We start from the raw sequence: 19,680 nt of genomic DNA, 5'->3' as shown, positions 1-19,680 counted from the left end.
GAATCGCAAATACTTGATTAATAGCTTGGTTGCATTTAGATTTTTTTCAACTTTATATTTAAGCTTGTAACTGACATTTGAAGTAAATGCAGAATAAATACAAAGAATGTATGCTCTAATTCAAAAAGAATTTGAATAGTTTTCTTAAATCTTTTAACACAGGGTCTCTCCTGTGAAATACAACTTTAAAAAATTTAAATGTTTAATCAGATTCATCATAGCGTTACTGTGGATTAATTTTGATTAATCACGATTAAATATCATTCATTTTTATTCTATATTATTCTATATTTATTTTTGCTTTTTGCAGACTCAAGAAAAAAGGGAAAATATACGCTCTTAACATGTTTATTGAACATCATGAACATTTATCTTAACAAAAAACTCTGTAAACATTTATCCACTCTCTCTCTGTCACTCTTGGGGGAAGCACTTCAAGTCCTTGAAACGAGGAACCAAAGCTATGTAAAGTGCATGTTCTCAACAATATTAAAATGGCCTGTATTTGTATAGCGCTTTACTAGTCCCTAAGAACCCCAAAGCGCTTTACACATTCAGTCATTCACCCATTCACTCACACATTCACACACTGTTGATGGCAAGCTACACAGCTGCCCTGGGGCGCACTGACAGAGGCGAAAAACTAAAACTAATAGTGAAACTAATAAGAGGTGTATTAATAGGTCTGCCGTTTGTTGCAATTCACTTGGCATTGTGTCATTACTGAGCCCCCGATTCTCCGTTAGTGGTTTGTCAGAAGCAGGCTGACGCATTAGCCAAAGTCCTAGCAGCATCGCAGACTAACGTATGCTTCGTGTCAATGTGATATTTGAAGCTGGAAGTGCTTCGATGAAAAGAAAATTCCTTCTTGCACAATGTGCATAATACTTTATGTCGGTTGATTGTTCCGTCTTGTTTGGGGGTTTTTTAACTCAAATTTCCCATTGAGAGGGCCAGTATGCGTTTATCATCTTCCCTATTGAGTTGACTGGTTCAACTGCCAGTCACTACAAGATCAACTGCCCATTTGCGCATGTGCGATGGTAACTCTACTTGGACAAACTGCTCTAAATGCGTTGACAGAAACATTTCAGCTATTTTGAGTCATTCTGCACTTCAGATGCGTTAATTGCGTTAAAAATTTTAATCACATTGACCGTGATGGCGGATTAATTTGCGTTAACGCGTTAATTTTGACAGCAGTATTTGATTTATTTATTTTTACTTTTTGTTTTTAATTCAGTCTAGCTCCATTTAGTTTTCAGAGTAGTTTTTTATTTTATTTCAGTTTAGCTTTTATTAGTTTCCCTATTAGTTTTAGTTTTTTTTAATTATTACTGTATGGAGGGCATGCGTCAGAGGCAAGATGTAGGTAAATTGCTATAGGTGTTACTATAGGTGGACTTTCCAGTAGACAGTAGACATCCAGTCTCTATCAATGACTCATCAGGCAAGTTGTAATAACATTTTTTTTTACCAAGCTGACAGATATTAGAACTAAAAATATTTCCTTTACATTTTTTATATTATTTTGTTTTTATAATTTATATTTAAAAAATTATGTTTGGATTTATCCTTATGGCACCCATACAAAAATGATTTGGCTCCCTGTAAAGGATCCAAATAAATGTATGTTGTCTTGGCCTTTTTAATAGAAATGCTCTCAAACTGTAACACTAGTTCAAACCAGACTGCAGTCCATTCTTGTGAGAAAACTGAAAATTCTTTTCTTATTCTCAACTGCTGCAGAAACATACACAGAAACTCTAAAACTGTCAGTCTGTCAGCTGATCTGTGCACAACGAAAAGCAAAAGAAATGAAGAGAAATAACAAAGCCAGATACAGCGATCCACGCAGGCACCAAAGCCCTTAACACTGTGCTGTATCTTGTGGGTGGCCAGTAACAATTATGCTCCTTGTTTTTGGTAAGGCCTTGGAAATGTGGGGGAGAGGCCACACTGGTACACAGACGTGCTAACGGAAAGTCCAGACAAAGCGAGATACAGACATTACAGGAAGAGGAGAAGGAGAGGGGAGAATCATGGGCAATTTGTGGGGGAAAAATTACAAGAAATGAATAGCTGGAGTGCATGGAAGTAGTTTGCTATAAATGTTGCTTTAATGTTTTTTTGTTTTTGATCTTGTGATTTTGAAGAAGCTGATAAACATCTCCTGAAAATTAATTTGTCCCCATGTGTGCCCACTTCCTGCCTGACAGGCATGGGGCTGCAAAGGACGTGAGGCTTCCCTGCATGCCTACTGGAAGTTCAGATTCAGGGCACGACTATAAGGAAAACTGCCATGTATGAAAATAACTGAAGATTATGTCATCATGCAAGGTTGCTGCTAAACCTCACTTTAACTTTCTGACCAATCCACAAAGGGCTTCACTTTGAAGGTTTTTGGAATAACTTACATCATTCACCAGCCCTGTAGAAGATTTGAAAGGAAACTCTGTAGTGCAAAGAGTAAAATACTGTCCTGATTACAGCCTCAAGACCTGGAAAAGATATTAACTTAAGCCCACAGAAACAGTATGTGGTCCTCACGAAGTCCTAAAGTTTCCTGCAAAATGCCTGTGCAACATTTCCACATGTACTATTGGGTCACACTAACCAAATCCTTCGTTTTCCTCCATTTAGTAATGTCTGCTTGCAAACCAAATGTCTATGAAAGCAACCTTTGGACTGATTAGACTGTGCAATGAGGGGAAAATGTCTGGAGTCTGGCTAAAAAGCATTTTACTGCCTTGAAGTAGAAGCTTCATGAAAGTATTCTTTTCAATCCTGAACACTATTTTTAGTGGGATGTGTATTTTTCTATTCACAGAAAGTTTTTTTCTGAACTAAGCTGGACATAAAAATGTGCCATCATTCTGTGAAAATGGGGGATTACGTAAACAGCAGCTGTAATTACACTGTTACAATTACCACTGTGGTGCTGTACAAAGGGAAAATTACACAAATATTGTCTCACTGTCTAAATACTTATTCACCCAATTGCATATATATATATACACAACACCTGACTTCACAGAGCTGGTCTGGCATCTGTGCTTGTGTTGACACTTCTGAGTCATCCTGTGATCTCCTTTAATCTCATTATACAGGTCAGGACGTCAGAGTGCGTCTAAACAGACTGCCGTCAGGTCACGGTCTGAGATTGTGCTGCCAATGAGACACAACACACTGCTGCAGTCTGGCAGCATAAATGAGCATCTCTGTGATTAACACAAAATCAAGTGTACGATATATGACAAGAATATATTAGTATCTCCGAGTATCAGTTTATTAGTATATTAGACACAGATCAGTAACTCATCAGCCTAGCTTGTCTTACTAACATTAACAGTTAAGGCATAATGCTAGTGGATTTGTTTATTTGCTTTTATTGTTATTCATTCCCCATTTTGAATCATAAAAACAAAGATAACATAAATTTATTTAAAAGAAAACCCCAGCTTGCTATGTTAGCACTTTAAACCTAATGGCTAACAAGCTTACAATTGTCAACCAGTGAGTACACCCAGGTTTATCCTGCACTGATGGACTATAATTTACAAAATTAAAAGCAGGTTTTAGTCAACATGACCCAATATTAGTGATTGAGCCCAAACGTCACCAGAAAATTGTTTACCTAGCTCAAAGATGAAGAGAGCGGTAGATTGTTTTTTTATACAACTGAAAGTCTTTTTGGAACAAGATGATTTGCCCACTGTTAACCAGTAAAATGAATACAGGTTTAAGGCGTCACTTTTAAGACCTCAAATCTACATCCGTGAGTTGTATCCTGTCTTTGGCCTATGCTCTCTAGGCCCTGAAAGTGATACAAGGCTTTCATCTAGTATGGACTCTTCCAAACAGTCTTCTAAAACATTTACATGTGATGATGATGCCAAAGTCCTTTCCACTTTATTAGAAAATTCCTTCGGCATATAATGAATCATGGTTAAATATAAACCTGTTATAACAAAGCAGGCAAAAAGGAGACCTTTTAGATGCTATAATTGTTTTGACCAGCCACTTATCTCGTGTAGTGACATGAGAGTGATATGAGACTTGAGAGTTTACTCTTTTTTTCTCCAGTAAATCATTATGGGAATCATTAAAACACACAGGTTACTTGTGTGTGTTTCTGTTACTGTAGAACAATCAATTTGCTGCTTCAACTGTGATGTATGCCATGCAATTGATGCTCAGAGTTAAGGAAAAATCATGCTGAACAAAAAATTTGAATTTGCCTTTGGACTGGTTGTAAAAATTGATTTGGTTGCACTTTCTAACAGAGCTTAAATATAGATTTTAACCCTGAAGATTTCAAGCACTGCACCTCATAAGTTATGTGGGACTGAAAGTGCTGTAAACAATAACATATAAATAAAATAAATGGAGGGTTACAATGTGCCACGTTTTGACACACTGCAGTATCCTCTAAGGTTGTTAAACTTGCAAAATATTAAAATTTTGAATGGCTTCATAAAGGAAATTACTAAATTATTGTACAAAAAACAAACAAAACAGCTGCTTCTGATGAGGGTTTTTTTTAAGATAAGATAAGATAAGATAAGATAAGATAAGACAAGATAACCTTTATTAGTTCCACATGTGGGAAATTTGTTTTGTCACAGCAGGAAGTGGACAGTGCAAAAGTTATGAAGTTATGAATAAATACAATACACAACTGTACAGAATCGAATAAATAAAATACTATATACAGTAGAATAAAATAGAATAAAATATACAATAGGATAAAAATAGAATACAAATGCTGTATACAACTGAGTAAAAAATACAACGATGCCAGAAAATGAGTATTGCACTTAGTGTTATTGCATATGTGTGGATGTGTGTGTTTGATTAGTTGAAATGTGTGTGTTTGATCAGTTTTTCCCCGGATTTGACATATTTTATATGGAACGAGCCAGTAAATTTAAATTTGAGGTTTAATTCAAATCTATTGTGTCTTGTGTCTAAATCTATGTAAGAATTCATTTACATCTATAGTTTTCCATGGTTGTGTGTTGTGTGTTTTGTTTTTAATGTCTCATGGAGAGGTTATTTAATATATAGTATATATGCACACTATTACAAAAGCTTTAGTTACCTTTGTTAATGATGTGTGTGTCATAAACCAAGTTTGTCTTTCCCACCATGTGGATGAAGGGGACAAGACTAAACCGGTTCCTATGTGGATGCGAGGCCGGTTCCAGCTGGCTGCGTTGCCGCGGAAACGCGCGCCCTATAAATACTGCCGGGCTCTCGTGCCGGCTTACACTCAGTTCCATCTGTATTTGAGAGGTTTCGCTTCTGGCAACGAGCTTCGTCGTAAAGGGGAACTGCTTTATTTCTTTTTTTTTAATCCCAGCTTTTGGGTCTAATGGACAAACTCTTTGTAAATGCTTTTTAAGGTAAGTAAGGGTCTTTTGGTGAATTATTCTTCAATGAAAGTCTTTTTTTCTTTGACTAAATACTCTTTAGCTTAGATTAAATGGCAGGGTTTTTTTAGTTGTCGCGAACACATGAACAGTTTTGACATGTTATGTATTCCTATGTTATTTTATAGTAATTTAAATGTTGGTTTAATTCCAAACTGTGTTGCTGTGGATCTTAGAGCGTTAACAAACAGCACTACGTGGCCAGCGAAACAGATGGGGTGGTTAGCTTGTTAGCATTATCCTTTTTGTGTGTGTGCCTGAACAATAAAAGTACCGAGAGGTTGGCTTGTGATGGATGGTTTTTTTTTGGGTCCTTTATGTTTGGTTGCGAGACTTTAGGTGAGTAAAGTTAAACTGTCTTGCCTGTTATTCATGTAACAAAGCGCGTTAGTTAATGGTAACCAAAAATTGCCTCATGGCACGAATGTGGCTAAGCGGAACCGGTATAGTGACGTCGGCGTTAAATGTTAGTCACTGATTGGCTACTTTTCGTGCTCTTCATGTAACTTAGAGCAGGGACGTTTTTGTAATTGGGTAAATTCTTGAATAGGCGGAACACTCTTTTCTTTGAATGACTTTTTCCTGTGCAATATCCTGAATTATGAAACCCAGTGCCATTAGAGACTAAAGTTAAGTGCGTGTATTTTAAACATGCCTGAAGTCTCATAGTTTTAATAGAATAACTGGTAGTCGTGTGTTAAACTGAAGTGTCATCATTTCATTAATGGGCGTTTTGTTAAACTGTCAACTGCTCCTGTTTGCAGAATCTTCACTCAAGGAAATCACACACTGGCTACTCAGCAGGCCCTGGCCTTGAGTCTTATTTGAAAGGGTTTAACTTCACTGGTGAGCCACCTTGGCTTCTCTGCACCTGAGTGACAACAACACCAAATTCCATTTCTTTCATATCAAAGTAAGTGTTCCACACCTTTGAAACACTGCATTGTCATCTGGGCATGACTTTCAGATAATATTGTATCAAAAACACCTGTTCACTTGGTGCTTTGAGAAATTTTTTTTTTTATGTAACTTTGCACTGTCCACTGCTGTAACAAAACAAATTTCCCACACGTGGGACTAATAAAGGTTATCTTATCTTATTACTCCTCTGTGGAATATGAAGGGGACTTTAGTAACTGAAAACATAGAGGACATGGTGTTCTCAAAGTGGCATGTAATCTGAGTATAGTTTCTTTTTTCCAGTTCACCAGTGACCATTCTAAAGGACTTCTTGCAACCATGAACACTGCCACGCCCACTGACTTTGACTTGTCTTTCCTCGATGAGGGTTTCTCTGCTCGTGACATTGTTGAGCAGAAGATCAATGAGTCGTCCATGACAGTAAGCATCCTGTGCTGGCACTGATGCACTAATATTAAAAGTACAGTCTAGTTTATTGTGTAATTCATCATGTATTGGTTTTTTTTTTTTCACCTGTTACAGGATGACAGGGATGCCTTTTATGTCTGCGACTTGGGGGACGTGGTAAAGAAACACCTGCGCTGGGCTCGGGCTTTGCCTCGTGTTAGACCTTTCTATGCTGTCAAATGCAACGACAGCCGGGCTGTGGTGATGACACTGGCGACCCTCGGAACAGGCTTTGACTGTGCAAGCAAGGTAGGCTTTGAAACTGCTTTCATAGCATTAGATGATCTCACAACAATGCAGTACAAAGCACTCCTGAAGATTAGCTGAAATTGCATTGGCAGCTTGTATTTTTAAGTTGGCACTGTCTCATTGTTGACTTTGCTGCCCTCTAGACGGAGATTCAGCTGGTTCAGTCTCTGGGAGTGGATCCAAGCAGAATAATCTATGCTAACCCCTGCAAGCAGGTTTCTCAGATAAAATATGCATCTGCCCACGGGGTCCAGATGATGACCTTTGATAGTGAGGTGGAACTCATGAAGGTGGCGCGCTGCCATGACAATGCCAAGTAAGACTTTTTCTGTCTCCAACAAAGAGTCTTTGTCTTTGTTTATTTATTTCTCACCTCTTACCTCTTTGTGTTCAGGTTGGTTCTCCGTATTGCCACAGATGACTCGAAGGCAGTTTGCCGTCTGAGCGTGAAGTTTGGGGCCCCTCTCAAAGCTTGTCGAGGTCTCTTGGAGCGTGCCAAAGAGCTGGGGCTTGACGTGATTGGTGTCAGCTTCCATGTTGGCAGTGGCTGCACCGACCCGGAAACCTATACCCAGGCTATTGCAGATGCACGCTGTGTGTTTGATACAGGGGTAGGTTTTGACTGAAATGCACACACAGCTGCAATTATGTGGATTTTTATAAAGCCAACTTAACCCTGTTTGTTGTGAACTCTAGGCTGAGTTGGGCTTCAACATGGATCTCCTGGACATTGGAGGTGGTTTTCCTGGGTCAGACAATACAGAGCTTAAATTTGAAGAGGTAACTACTTTATTATAATAAATGGTATGGGTCACATTTATGCATTTGAACTTTTTTTAAATGTCATATTCAGAAAATGCAAAAGTTTAACATGTAGATGTGGATACTTCTCTTAGATCACAGGAGTAATCAACCCAGCCCTGGATAAGTATTTTCCTGTTGACTGTGGTGTTAACATAATTGCCGAGCCTGGGCGCTTCTATGTGGCCTCTGCTTACACACTGGTTGTGAACATCATTGCCAAGAAAGTCATCATGGATGAGGAGTTTGCCTCTGATGGTAAATATTATGCTTTCTACTAGCATCATCCTTTGATTTTATAAAAAAAAAAAAAGTTTCTTACTGGTTATACTGATGTGATGAAATTAATTTTACCTCCACAGAGGAAGATGAAGGGACCAGTGACAGGACTCTTATGTACTATGTCAACGATGGAGTGTATGGATCTTTCAATTGCATTCTTTATGACCATGCTCACTGTCTGCCAACCCTGCATAAGGTATATAAAAAGGCATTAGTTAATCTTTAAATATAAAAAAGGTGAAACCTGTGTAACACATGTATATTCCTGTTTTAGAAGCCAAAGCCAGATGAAGTGATGTACCCCTGCAGCATCTGGGGCCCAACATGTGACGGTCTGGACCGCATTGTCGAGCAGTGTAGCCTGCCTGACATGCAGGTGGGCGACTGGTTGGTGTTTGAGAACATGGGCGCCTACACAGTGGCGGCAGCCTCCACCTTCAACGGCTTCCAGAGACCCGACATTCACTACGTCATGTCACGTCCTACCTGGTGAGTCGGTATCACAAGGGCTCAAAGTGTGGCTAAATGATTCATAAGAGGGAAATTTTGCAGCTTTAATGTAACATTTATTATTGTCTTTCAGGAAACTTGTGCAGCAGATCTGTTCACAGGGCATCCCAGCACCTGCAGAAGAGTCATACCTGTTTGAAGTGCCTGCCTGTTGTGGCAGAGAGAGCAGCTTGGATCTGTCTGCTGAGCCTTGCCAGGCCCATGTGATTTAAATATGCAGTATGTTTGTCACATTTAGCATCAGTTTATGGACAAGGGTTCTGTGTATAAGGAGTTTTATTTTCTTGTTTTTCTTCCCTGTTACCTAAAATGTACAGTGCTTAACAAATTTATCACACCACTAGTCATAAAAACCAAGCACAGATCCTTACTGTCACATTTATCAGGCAGATTCCACCGTGCCAGTCTGAGTCCGAGGTAATCAAACCTAATATTTAACCACTGAAACTTTTCCGTTCAGGAATTCAAGTGAATGACTGACATTTGTCATTTTAACAGTATAGCCTTTTTATTTTTACTTTTTTCCCTTCTGCTCCATGATGGCAATAATTACCTCTTGGCATTAAATATTTTGATTAAACAGATTACACATACTGGTAGATGAAACATTACAGAAACAAATTATCTTTGGCACTTGCACTAGTATTAATTAGGGCAGCTGTGGCATAAACCTTCCACTGGATGGTGCTCTAAACTTTTTAAGCACTGTATGTGAACTTTTCCAGGCCAGTTACTTGACAGAATGAGAGGGATGTGTCGCAGACATTTCAGTTCTTTATGGAAGCTCGAGATCAATCCTGAATGAAATGAGGCTGAATCACACTCTGTGTCTCTGTTGGTTCCAGGTACAGTGCAAAGCTCTGTACTTGAATTTGCTGCTGTAGGTTTCCCAGCAGAGTCTGTAAGCGCTTGAGTACTGTAGTTCACAATGAACCTATTTAAACTGGAATAGTATAGGGAGGGAATTTGTATGGACTTGCAGCACTGGAACCTGATTTGGAAACAAATTTTTTGAGCAGACTTGACAGCACAGTGTAAGAAGGCAGATTTATTAAAGATCCAGAGGCTTCGATTTGGTGCACTGTTTTGTGTGGTAATTATGTTTTATTAAATATCTTTTTGTGGGTTAACTGGGGGAAATGAATTTCTGTCTCCTTTATCTTAAGTGAGCCCTCTGGTAGCCTTCTTTCTGTAGTACTCAAATTCAATCTGGATTTTTAGTATTCAATATCAAGTTCTCATTTATTTATTATATTTATAAGAAGTCAGGGAATGTGCACCCTTTTGTTAAACTGCTGTTCTGTCTACAGCTGAAGGAACCATTGCCTCAGCTGGTAACTTGCACAGAGGCAATGGTGTGTGGTTTTAAATTCCTCAAAAGTGGCTGCTATATTATTTAAGTTTTCCATGATCTCGACTCCTGTAAAGAACATACCCCCCCACCCCAAGAGTGTTAATCCTCAAGATGACAAAGCTTATTTATTTGTCAGCAGTTATTTAGTGCTTGTTCTATCAAAGCTTCTCTGTAGATTTTGACTATAACCTGTATTTCCTGTATACATTTTGAATATGACTCACATGGCATGATATATGCATGAATCATACTCTGCATGTTGAAACAGCATATATAATGTATATACACAACAGACTTCAGAGACTACCCAAAAGTCAACATCAATCTTAAAGATTAACACTTGAGCACAGGGACTCAAAGCAGACTGCCCTTCTCCTTTTTTTTTTTTTTGTTAAATTTAATTTGTTTTCCAGTTATCGTATTAATGAGCAGAAGCAGTGTTTTAACTATACATTTGAAATGGATATGAAAGAGATGGGAATGCATATTCATAACGCTTTCCTATGGAAACTGAAGTTTTGTATTTTTTTAAATAAATAAATGACCACCTTAGTGTTTGTCGTTTTCTTCTCCTTTTGCACAAATATAAATGAAAAACCATTTAGTGGCTATGGGGGGGAAGAGTTTTACTTTAACTTTGCATGCAGTTAATAGGAGTAGTGATAGAGGATGATCCCCTGAAACTCCACTGCCCCCACCCACCCACCCACCCACCAGTTTAACAGTATGAGTCAACATTGTCTTTTTCAGGAAGTTGGCCATTTTTACGTGTTGGGCAGCTGTTTTATGTGTGAGCTGTGGGGCGTGCGGAGTGTCTAAGAGAAATATCCACACGCCATGACCAATGGGGATCGTACCTGTACATATGGAATATGTAACTGTGTGGAGAGATAGTCTCAATATGCTAGAGAACTTACATTGGGTGGTGGTCTAACAAATTTGTTAAGGACTATATTTACATAAACACACATGTGTTTATATAAATATTTGAACATCATGGCAATGCACTTTTCATTATTTCTTTAAACAGTTCCTTGCGATTGCACAGCATACATCTTTAACCCTTGTGTGGTGTTCGTATTCTTGTTACTCAGCCAGTGTTCATGGGTCTGGTGGACCCGCTAGAGTTTTGGCTTTCCAAATTAACACTATCAAACAATTTTATGTTAAATTACTCAACAGATGTTTACTTCATCCCAATTACAAGACATATGAACAGCAAACATGGTTAATTTTTTCCCTTTACCTTTGTTAGATCACATTTATGAATTAATGTGCTTCTCGTTTTTCTTTCATATAAAATGTTATAAATAAATCAGTTATAATCAAGTGGAGTGAGTGGAAAGACACAACACATTTACACGTGAAAAAATAATTAATTGTTTAATTTTTCTTTTGAAAAAAACTGAACACGGGTCTCACAGACCCGAACACCATACAAGGGTTAATGATTGTAGAAAACAAGAATTAAGTGCACAAATTTGAATTTATTTTGGATTTTTAAGGAAAATAGGATTAAAACTATACATTTAGCCTATAAAATGGCAACTATACAAACTCATCCATGTTAGCAGATTTTACGAGCTATGATTTCTTCACCCAAAGTTACCAAACCTAAAGTTTTTCTACTAGATGTATATGACTATATATCTAACAACTAGTAAAAACAACAACTGTTTGAGGGGTTTTTTATTGGCCTACACAGTGAAAACTCCCGTGTATGTGAATGAGATGAACTACTTTATTTCCATCCAACCAAGAAAGTTATGATTTCATCATAGGAGGACAGATTCTTTTGCAGATCAGTATTATTTATAACTCCTACATGAAAGTGTGAGTCTATGACTGCACCACAGATATGCCCTTCCGTTCATAATGCTTCCTAATGTACTCAGTGATGGCGCTCTCATGATTAAGCTCTTTCCTGAACAACATAATATAACACTTGGGAGCCAAGTGACAGCCGAGAACGCTGAAGCATGAAGTGAGGATGGCTGCACTTTGTACGGCAGGTTTGTACTTCCCTGTTAAGGTCAGATAAATTGGGAGGAAGATAATCCAGATGACCACAAACAGCAGCATACTGATGGTGATTAAAGATGCATTTTTGTACAAATCCGGTAACTGTTTACCTTTGAATGCGAACACCAAACAAATAAAGCCCAAGAAAGCGTTGTAGGCTAACATTGCTATAAAGTATTCAAGGGATTGTGTCTCACACTGCTGCAGAATGGTCTCTTTCCCTGGCATCTCTTTAGGAATTGGTGGATTTACGATCAGCCATGAGACAGACAGGGCCAGCTGGATCCCAGAGACAATAGTAACTACCAACAGCGGCTTATTCAGCTTCTTTACCCAAGACCCTATGTTAAGGTTAAAGTTGAAAGCTACCAAGATCTGAAGCAAGTTAGCTAGAATGCAAGAGATACAAACGGTGAAGGATACACCAAAGAGAGGCACACCTACACAGTGAATCTTCTCAGTAGGTTTGCCTATGAAGGTGAATGTAAGACAGAAGCCAGCCACCAAGGAAAAAAGCTCCAGAAAACACAAATAACCTCCAACTGCTTTCACAATGGGAGTTTTAAGATATACTGCAAACAGAACAGCAAACACAACGGTAGTAATGATCCCGACGACTGCAAGGGAGCTGAGAATGACTGAGAAGGGATCGGTCCAGAGGAGAAATTCATCCGTTTTGTTGAAACACTGATCCCTCTGTTCAGGAATTGAATATTGGTAGTCAGTGCAGCTCTTGCATGATGAACCTGCAGAGGAAATACAAACATAAAATACAAGCATAAGGGAAGGGGAAAATATTTTATGACTCAATGTAAAGATTAAAATCATTTGATAAGGAGCAAGGGGGAAAACCCCTGCATTAAGAAAAATGTGCTTTTACGTGTGGAAGGGCCAAACTACATTATCACAGAGCAGCAGCGTGAGAGATCAGAGGATATTTGCAAATTAATGCAAAACTGGCTTTGGATATTTTGGGAGAGAAGACAGACAAGAGTGTATGCGTCTAATATGTGTTCATCTAATAAGTACAACAGTTATTACATTTTTAGTATATAAACTTTTTAAATTCCTGAGCTCCATGTCAGTGACAGTCAAAAAACAACTCCAGAAAATCAAACAAGAAGCATCTCTTTTTCACATGACTGTAAGTGTAAAACAGGTGCATTACAAGGTTTTCAGTCAGATTTTGTAAAGTGTATCTACCTTAACATGATGTCAAATGTTTTAGTTTAATATGTATTATTTAATCTTTGCCATTTATTTTATGAGATTTAAGTGTTCGCAGAAATACATCTACATACAAGTATGCTAAAGTTGTTTTAAGTTATTGTTATCCTTTCTTTGGAACAAGCTGCCTTTTGATCATCTGTCAATAGATTTGAAAACAGACCTTTTTTATCCACGCTTATTAAGTGTTTTTTATTTTGGTATGTTTTGTTTTGTTTGTTTTTTTAAAAATTATATTTTGTTGTTTTTGCCACCTTAAGGGATTGTAAACTTATATGTTTTTTTTTTTTTTTTTAATATTTTTGTCTTCTGTTAAATGCATTAAGTTTAGAGGTAAAGAAGTGTTAAATCTAAATAAAGTTGCCATTGCCAGAATAAACTATTTCGTATAACTTGCCCACATTAAGTTGAAATACTAATTTTCTGTTTGAATTAGCTTTCATATTTGAATTTTTTCAGCAAAAACTTTCTTATCTAAAACTTAATATGGAAATAAACTCTTCAGCTGTCACTAAATAATATTTGTTTGCTACATTACTATCAGAATGAGCTGCTGAAGTGCATACAATCAATTTTTGCCTGTATAATTGAACTTTATCAATATTTGTAATAAAAGACTTACCGTTTCCAGGGGAAAACATGCCATCAGCACATGAAACGCAAACTTTACAACAGATTTTTCTCTCCGTTAGTTCTTGTCCTGGATCACATGTTTTCGCACAGTTATATGCTGAGCCCTATGGAGGAAACAGTACACATACATGATGCTCATAAATTATTATGGGTAATAAATGAATGTTGAAATTTCATCTCACCGTCTGATTTATCAAGTGTACAAGAGACTCTGGGACTTTTGTAATTTTTCCATTCGGAAGGTATTCTCCAATAGTTTGTATTTGTACACCCTTGTTGAATTCAGACATATTCCAGTATACAATATCATATCCCAAACTGGGATCTCCATCACTATTAAAAAAGATACGTGTGGTTCCCACAGTAAAGTTTACTTTCTGGATTTCTGAGAGAAGCTGTGGAAACAATATGAACATAAATCAACCAAGACACTTGCTTAAACTGTACAAAATACAAAGAATAAAGAGAACTTTTAAGGGGGTATGTGTTGGACTGTTTCCGTGTTGGAAGTGATGACTTGCGCAATCCTACACCATGAAGACATTACCCATAAAATGAGAAATTATTAAAACATTACACACAAAAACAGGGCAAGCTGTCACAGTTATATTATATTTTAAGCCAAGGTCATCAACTCCTGGTCCAAGTATTATACTTTGACATAAAAAACTTGGTAAATGTCTTAAATTAATCAACAGCAAAACAACAACAACAACAACAACAACAACAAAACAATTAAAAAACATCTTTCCTGTACCTCTGATGCTGTGAATTTGGAGCTACGTTCACAATGATGGTCGTCACACTTAAGCAAGTGTCTGAGCCCCTCACCAATGACTTGAACAGCTAAATAGATATTGTAAGATTCTTCCTTGTCAATGCAATTAGCCAAGAAGCTTGTTCCCAGACATTGATTAGATTCCAGCTGATAGTTTAGCGAGCAATTATTTACTTTTACTTCTTCAGACTGATTTGAACAAAGTGGATGCTGCGTCAGGTAATATTCGACAAAGGCGTTTTTTTGAGTTCCATTAAAAATCGACATGACGTAGTCTTTAAAGCCAGGCACCTCAATCTGCTTAAATATGAACCCAAAAACTTGTCCGGCAAGTTGGATGTCTGGAATTGCAAAGATCTTTGGAGAGCTAGACCATGTATCACTTGCAATCCAAGTTCTGTTGAATTTATGTTTAATCGCTTCTTTCAGGATGATTTCAACATTAATCTCCTTTGTGAAGAGGATGATGGCTTCAGCGGAGGAGTTTTTGATTTTTTCCAGTAGTTCAGTCAGCTCAGTTTGGGTCTTAGCACCATTTATATTAAAATCAGCAGACAAGATGTGAACAAATTCAATGCAGATATTGGTTTTGCTGAAAGTTTTCACAAGGCTATCACTACCATACTTCCCGTACTCATCATCACTTCCCACAATAATCACTGTTTGCCAATAAAATGTCTTCACCAGCTCAACCATACCCCTCGTCTGATATTCATCACTAGGCACTGTTCGTAGAAATGTAGGGAACTTGTACTTCCTGCTGAGCACCTCACTAGTCGATCCATAACTAATCTGTTAAAAGACATAAAATAGGTAAATTCACCAATATTCATACCAGGTTAGATTCTCATATTTCCGAGGTTTGTAAGGCAGTATCAGATAAAGAAAAAACAAACCTGGGCAACTGAAGACAGAGCAACAAGTCGTGCAACAGCTATCGATGCTTCTGAGGTCCTCTCACCAATCACAACCTTGGTTTTGGGTTCAGGTAACTTGGACTGAGCATCTGCTGGCACTAAACAGCTTTGCGGGTCTGACTGATTCTTCAGCAGCTGGAGAGTTGCTCTCAAGGCGAGGCCAACATCTCCACAAGTGTCATAGATGTCGTATCCTATCGTGATGTTAGGTAGGTTGAGTTCTCTGATGGCGTATATCATCACTTGACTACGGAGGAACATTTGTATGTCATAGCTGCAAAAATGGACAGAATACAGATTAAATTCATCATTCATTTATTCACAGTAATGAGCTGATGAACTAAGGCAGTACTTACTCCTGACAGAAGAGAGGTCCAGAAGTGTCAGTCCTTTTGGTTTTTAAGTGAATGGGGAAAAGTCCTCCAATGATGATATTCCCAGGATAGTATACACGTAGGAGACCATTCTCTCCTAAACAGGAATGAAACACGCTCATGACAAATAGCTGTATGAAGAACATTGTGGATCCGCAGAGATACAGATGTGCATTAGTTGTTTCTGGTGAGTATAAACTGGCCCACAAACACTAGCTGTTATAAACTTCCCCTCATGGATTATTTGCATGGTCAAAGAGAGTCTTTGTAACTCTATGCAAAACAGTCTGTCTTCCTCAATTCTTCCAAATACAAAAACACCAAGATGATTTGAATCACTCATAGAAAAGGACTCATTTGTGGACAGGCCTGAGTAATGGTTTAATTGTTTTTAGATTACAGAAAATAAGCAATGTTAAGGCTCGATGTCAAGGATTACTCTCTACTTTCTATCAGCCACAGTTGGTTTTGGCTGACAATGACTAAGTGGTGAGTCTACAACTGACAGGGTCACCTATTATGTGCCAAAGGTTAGATGTCAACCTGAACTTTGGTCCTTTTATGTTTTTAAAAGATTCTTAAACAAACAAATAAATAAAAGCTTCATACAAAGAAAATCCAGTAAATTAAATGCTGTTGTTAAACTATGGGATTATAATTATAATTCAACAATGAACTGTTCAGTTTGGATTATATCAACCATAAAATGATTTTTACATTTAAGTCATACAGAATAGATATTAGAGCCTTAAACAGGCTGACTTCTGCTAAATGGGTCAAACTGGGCAGAAAGTATACAAACACGTAACATCCTTATAGAATATGATGTAACACCATAGATCAACTTACCTCAGAATATATAAAGCATATAAACATACAAACATTCTATCACCATGTTGGAACTGGAAGTCCAACATGGTGATAGAACCAGACATGTGTCACAAATTAATCTGGCTGTAGGCTATGGCACTTGGAGCTAGTTTGAGTGCACACAGAGTAAACTGCACGCTTTAGTCGTGAGGCTAAATCACAGAAATCAGAGGGGAATGATAACGTAGACAAGATTCACCAGATCGTTGACTTTTGCTGTTCTGTAAACAGCATCAGCATGGTGACATTTATGTGGTCAACTCGTGCATGAGAACAACACCACGTAAACTCACGACAGTATTAAATATTTTACTGTCCAAGAGCAATAAGAGTGATGGACCGTGTCACAAATGTCACAGATCAAATGAATGAACGAGCCTTTATTTATCACTTAAAATTGGAGTTAGTAAAATTGGACCCCTTCCGACCATACATACATTACACAAACATCACATTGGGCAGACAGGTCAGAACAGGTAGCTTTTAGAAAAATAAGCAATGAAATGTGCAACACAATAGGGGAGAGGAGGAGAAAAAAAGAGAACTCTACCCATCAGTTTGAGAACAGAAAACAAAAACTCCTCAGCACAAAAAGCACATGGATCTTCACACCTTTGCGCCATTAAAAAAACACACATGACAAGCAACAGGGGTGGGTATGGGGTATGTGAGTGAGCCGGTGTAGACAGCAGCATCCAGTCCTGCAGCATCTCTCTGCTGGTCCAGTTGACCTGCCGACTGCATAGGGAAGGAGCAAGCATTGAACACTCTTCCAGCCAAGTTGACCTGCCGACTGCATAGGGAAGGAGCAAGCATTGAACACTCTTCCAGCCAGGGAAATTGGCACGGGGCATTGCCATCCTGGGGATAGCAAAGCAAATCTTGGATCAGAAAGCACTGTGCATATAGGAGCTACTGTGTAGAGGTCTGGGGAAACACATAAAAGTAATACACAAAAAATAACCATAATACAGAAAAGGGCCATTAGATTAATAAATAATGTGGGGTACAGGGACCATACAAATGCACTCTTTCTCAAAATGCAAGCTTTTAAATTCCAAGACTTGGTGAAGTTTAGAGCAGGGCCAATAATACATAAAGTAAGAAATAAAATGTTTCCAAAATAAATTTGTAAATTGTTTCTAGAAAAAGAAGGTGAGTATACCTTACATTGTTAATGGAATTTAAAAATACAAAGTGCTAGAACAACTTTTAAAATTATGTCTATCTCAATAGCAGGAGTTAAATTATGGAAATAGATAAATAGAATATAAAAAAACAAATTTTAAACAAATATTAGAATGAAGCAAACAAGGTTAACCCAGGACGGTAGTGTTGTTCTTTTTTTATTTTTTCATAAATTGTGAATCTGCAAATTTACTTTCTTGTTTTTGTTTTATGTATGTAAGTTTGTTTTGTTTTTCTTTTGCTTTATATGTTGTTTAATTTAAGACTAAAAGAAAATTAAATGAGTGAGAGGTAAAACGTCAGGGGGTAGAGCCAAATAATTCTGCCTATATTCCTTTTCAAACAAAAAACTGGAATGGTATTTTTTAATGATTCTGAATGTACATGTTTGAAATAAAAATGAACTGAACTGAGCTGATGCTGAAAGAAGACAGTTGACCAAAAAGCTCGGTGATAGGAAAGTTGGTTGATTTATTTCGTAAGAAGTAGGGAAGTGAAAGTTATCTGGCCATTTATTTTTTAAGGCACACTCATTTGAATTATTTGTTGACATTTCAGTCCCCACTCCACACCAGTTGATGGCGGTAATGCACCATGCTGTTTGCCAATAAACAATATAAAGAGGAAGATGGACAACCTTTCCGATCCGATACCAAATAAAATTCAGGGTAGTATTGATGATACTGATCTGATACTGATACTTTGTACAAAAACTTGTTTTATTTATTGTATCTTTTATTGTATCTCAAATTATAGTGTCATAATGATTACAGGACATCAGATTACTTGTTCTTATCACTTAATAATGCAGAATTCATCATATAGAAATAAAAAAAAACTGAAGTTGTGCACTATTTGAACACCTTGCCTGCCTGCAGCACTAAAGGACTCCGTGAGAGACGTCTGTCTCGCCCTAGCAGCACCTGTCCCTCTAAATCTGCTGACAGTCTGGTCAGACTGATGAACCCAGATTTCTCATGATAAAGGAAAGTTTATCTAGTAGTTCTCTAACACTCACTCAACACAGTAGTACAGGCTGTTGAGACTAGTGATGGGTCATTCTCGAACGAAATGGCTCTTAGAGCCGGCTCATTGACGTGAACGACACGAGCCGGCTCCTTATCGCGAGCCGTCACGTGGGTTTTTTCTTTCTCTCAGCCTCACTTTTTTTCCGCTTCACTCCGCATGCGAGCCTTGTGTCACTACCCGATCCGTACCGGAAACCCGATCGGTACCCCGCATGCGCAAATCTTACGTCACTTCCTCTCTTTGCCAACATTGCGACATTCAATATATTTGAATGATACGGTTAGCGCCCAGTTAGCTCCTAGCATTTCTCAACAGCTCTGCCTCCTTTTCGACTGCCCGGGACATTTAAACAATGGATAATCCGTATACAAAGAAATTCATGCTTTTCTCCTCAACAGAGAGCGTCCCCCGATTGAGCAACAGCGCCGTAAAATAAGAAGAATGGCGCCTAATTACAGAGTTAATAATGCAGACTTTGTAATATCTCACGTGTAGATTCATCAGCCAGATGAAGTGTTTACTGACAATTGACAGTGATAGCGCACATCATCATCACTATTCCAACAATCCTCTCCTCACAGACAAGCATAAACACACTCGACTATCGCTAAATCAAATTTAACACACGTTTGTAATGAGATTG

At 37.9% G+C, this 19,680-nt stretch overlaps 2 protein-coding genes across 2 annotated transcripts; one reads left to right on the top strand and one right to left on the bottom strand.

Moving 5' to 3' along the window:
- The first annotated feature begins 5,247 nt into the window (after positions 1 to 5,247).
- odc1 (ornithine decarboxylase 1) lies at positions 5,248 to 10,551 on the top strand. The gene is made up of 11 exons (XM_005933952.3): positions 5,248 to 5,408; positions 6,200 to 6,348; positions 6,639 to 6,776; positions 6,879 to 7,052; positions 7,196 to 7,368; positions 7,447 to 7,663; positions 7,749 to 7,832; positions 7,949 to 8,111; positions 8,216 to 8,331; positions 8,410 to 8,624; positions 8,719 to 10,551. Exons 3-11 carry the CDS (start codon positions 6,675 to 6,677, stop codon positions 8,855 to 8,857), a joined length of 1,383 nt encoding a protein of 460 aa, XP_005934014.1. The 5' UTR covers positions 5,248 to 5,408; positions 6,200 to 6,348; positions 6,639 to 6,674; the 3' UTR covers positions 8,858 to 10,551.
- An 879-nt stretch (positions 10,552 to 11,430) lies between these two features.
- Positions 11,431 to 16,144, bottom strand: LOC102289822 (G-protein coupled receptor family C group 6 member A). Its single transcript, XM_014337327.2, has 6 exons — positions 15,933 to 16,144; positions 15,556 to 15,850; positions 14,639 to 15,451; positions 14,064 to 14,276; positions 13,871 to 13,985; positions 11,431 to 12,767 (listed from the first exon to the last, which is right to left on the bottom strand). Exons 1-6 carry the CDS (start codon positions 16,094 to 16,096, stop codon positions 11,839 to 11,841), a joined length of 2,529 nt encoding a protein of 842 aa, XP_014192813.1. The 5' UTR covers positions 16,097 to 16,144; the 3' UTR covers positions 11,431 to 11,838.
- Positions 16,145 to 19,680: the final 3,536 nt, after the last annotated feature.

Source organism: Haplochromis burtoni, unplaced genomic scaffold, assembly GCF_018398535.1.
Source record: "Haplochromis burtoni strain Fernald_Lab_line unplaced genomic scaffold, NCSU_Asbu1 Contig_176, whole genome shotgun sequence".
Lineage (NCBI taxonomy): Eukaryota > Metazoa > Chordata > Actinopteri > Cichliformes > Cichlidae > Haplochromis > Haplochromis burtoni.
The sequence above is the reverse complement of the archived record's forward strand: the minus strand, read 5'-3'. Positions and strand labels throughout refer to the sequence as shown.